This window comes from Myodes glareolus, chromosome 7 (genome assembly GCF_982192425.1).
Source record: "Myodes glareolus chromosome 7, mMyoGla1.1, whole genome shotgun sequence".
Classification (NCBI taxonomy): Eukaryota; Metazoa; Chordata; class Mammalia; order Rodentia; family Cricetidae; genus Myodes; species Myodes glareolus.
In genome coordinates, this window is record NC_142032.1 from 100,648,989 (window position 1) to 100,652,373 (window position 3,385).

General features: G+C 38.8%; 1 protein-coding gene across 1 annotated transcript; it reads left to right on the forward strand.

The window, feature by feature from the left end:
- The first annotated feature begins 1,284 nt into the window (after positions 1 to 1,284).
- LOC148121556 (olfactory receptor 51I2-like) lies at positions 1,285 to 2,229 on the forward strand. The gene has a single exon (XM_087907699.1). The coding sequence runs from the start codon at positions 1,285 to 1,287 to the stop codon at positions 2,227 to 2,229; it is 945 nt and encodes a 314-aa protein (XP_087763825.1).
- The last annotated feature ends 1,156 nt before the right edge of the window (positions 2,230 to 3,385 follow it).

Sequence of the window (3,385 nt, forward strand, 5' to 3'; positions counted from 1 at the left end):
TGGTAGAGGGAGGCACTCGCAGAAGCACTTTGGCAAATGAAGTCAGTAGCTTCATTTGCTGTTAACTGGTTAATTTACAGGGCAAAGGAGATGCCTGGGCACTATTTGGGGTAGAGTCATAACCGTAGGCATAATGATGAGGTCATTCAAAGACAGAACACACGTGAAAGCAATGCCGTAGTTTACAGAAGTTACTAGTAATTTCCTTGATTTCAGGAGCCAAGTACATGTAATCCTGAAATAATTTTTATGAAGTCACATAAGTCAAGTTCTTCAGGATGAAAAGCAATGCACTGTGATGAAGGGACAGAAGAATAAGAAGGTGGCAGGAGGGAATGAGCAGGGCGTCTGATGAGTGTCTGAAAGTCTATCTCCATAGGATTTTTGTTTGTTAATTGATAAAAGTTTTGGTTTCCTATTCAAAGCTGACTGGAAGTCACAATCCTCCTGCCTCAGGCTCTCAGGTGCCAACACAGGTATGATTGATTCGAGCTTGGATGGATGTCTTTCTGGTAATTTACTGTTTTCCTGATTGTTTTTAATTAAACTTTTCTTTTAGTTTTATTTTTTGAGATTATCATACAATTATATTATATCCCCATTTCCTCAAAACTCTCCCTTATACCCCTCTTTACTCTCATTCAAATTTATGACCTTACTTTTCATGTTATATATGTGTATGTATTACATGTGTTACATGTATATATGTGTATGCATGTGCATATAAATATCCTTAAGTGCACAAATACAACATGCTCAGCCTGCAGAGTGTTACTTGTGTGTATATTGACTGGAAGACCTAAGAGGCTGTGTTGTGGTGTGGAATTGAAAATCATAACAGAACATTAAAGGCTGAGTGGCACGGAAGTATAGAAAGAGGGGAAATGATTGTGGTCTAATGAATGTGTCTTGCCTCAGAAGAGAGCATAACTGAAGAAGTAGAGAACAAAGGAGTTTTATCTCAGTTCTTGAAAAGCAACCCTATATTCATACATTGAAAAGGAAATAGTTAATCCTTTGGAGGAAAAACTAATAGGCATGGGTATAGAAGAGTGCAGAGACTGGTTGTTTCAGATGACTTCATGAAGGCTGCTTAGAGACTTCAAGAACTTTGTTTTAGTAAGAGATAAGAATGAGTGATGATTATAAAAGTAGATTAATGAATTAAAATAAGGGGTTGAATGGCTTATGAGGGAAAAAAGTTTACTTTCCACAGGTCAAGCATAATATTGTGTATTTGCTGTCTTTACAGAATAGAGGACGAAGCATCTAAATGGTCCCAGGATGAGACGTGAAGAACACAACAGCTCTGGGTTGCCTCCCTTCATCTTGACAGGACTGCCAGGGCTGGAGACCTCTCAGCATTGGTTGTTTCTGCTCCTGGGCGTCCTCTACACCATCTCCATAGTGGGCAATGCCCTGATACTTTTCATCATCAAAGAAGAACAGAGTCTGCACCAGCCCATGTACTACTTCCTGTCTCTGCTGTCAGGCAACGACCTGGGTGTGTCTTTTTCCACACTGCCCACAGTCCTGGCTGTGTTTTGCTTCCACTTAAGAGAAATCAGTTTTAACTCTTGCATGTCCCAAATGTTCTTTATTCATCTCTTCTCTTTCATGGAGTCTGGGATCCTGCTGGCCATGAGCTTTGATCGTTATGTAGCCATCTGTAACCCACTGCGCTACTCCACAGTGCTCACTGATGCCCGGGTGGTGTGGATGGGCATGTGTGTTTTCCTTCGAAGTTGTTGCATGATTTTCCCATTACCTTTCCTCCTGAAGAGGTTGCCCTTCTGCAAGGCTAATGTGCTCTCCCATGCCTACTGCCTTCATCCAGATCTGATTCGCCTGCCCTGTGGTGACACCTCTATTAATAACATATTTGGTCTGTCCATTGTCATCTCTACATTTGGACTTGATTCTGCTCTCATTCTCCTCTCTTATGTGCTCATACTTCGCTCTGTACTGGCTATTGCCTCCCATGAAGAAAGGCTGAAGACCCTAAACACGTGTGTGTCACACCTGTGTGCTGTGCTAATATTCTACGTGCCTAAGGTAGGTGTGTCTATGTTTGCTCGTTATGGGAGGCATGTGCCACATTATGTACACACACTCCTGTCACTTATCTATCTCTTTGTTCCTCCAATGCTTAATCCTGTCATCTATTCCATCAAAACCAAGGAGATTCGTAGAAGGTTTTCCAAAATCCTCCTGGGAACCAAGTTTTGAGAAGAATGTTGCAATGTTAATGTTTAGAGGATGTTTACCTTAACTCTACCAGCTTGTGTTTTGAAGACCATTTGATCTCCTGACTTACCACCATGATTCCTGTTATCATTTATTGGATGACAGATAGATAGTACTTAGGATTTAAACCATAGTCTTTCCAATGGTAACACAGACAATTCATTATTTAGCAAAAACATAGGCATTCCATTTCCTTCTTTTAAATTAAAAAATATGTTCTTATAATTAGTTTCTCATTATATCACAATATGTCCCCATTTTCTTTATTAGAAGTCCTACATAACTCTTGATTTCTCTCAAATATGGAAACATTATTGCAATGGTGATTAGATTTTTCTACCAAAGATTATAGTCAAGTGACATGAGTAAAAAATCTCTTTCACCTTCCCACCCACCTACCCAATATCTATGCACAGAAATGTCTATTTTGCATAGCACATGGTGTCTATTTGGCCCTTTAAATGAGGTAAATTAACTTCTTTGTAAATTTTGTTAGAAGAAATGTTGGTAATGCTTAAATTTAGCTAAATTTTATATTATAATTTAAGTTGTATGTAAGTATACATAGAATTAATAATATTTATGTATAGCAAAAAACATGGAATATGTAAAATTATTTGTCAAAGTTTATGCAATTGAAAGATTTTGGGGGTACATTTGATGACAGAACAAAAAAGTCCACCATTTAAGGATTAGATTTATGAAATTACATAAAATAAATTATTTTACAAAGCTGTCTAAATAACTAAAAGAATTAGAGTATGTGGAAAAGACATCAAATAGTGCAGCATTGCCCCTTTAGTAAACTTGTAGATTAGATCATCCTTCAGAGAATCAAATGCCAAATAAACTTAAATGTTCTATATATTACCTAGGTGGAAATGCTTTCAAGGTTACAGTAGAACTTCTCTCTCTCTCTCTCTCTCTCTCTCTCTCTCTCTCTCTCTCTCTCTCTCTCGTTGCTCATGTGTGGGTGTACTTGCCTTGTGCATGTGAAATGACCAGAAGAGGACCATGGACATGCTACTCTGCCATTCTCTTTGAGAAGGGCTCTCTCACTGTGTCTGGAGATTGGCTGGTAGCCAGTAAACCTCTCAACTCCCCTCTTCCCACAACTGTCCCACTGCTGTGTCAGGAT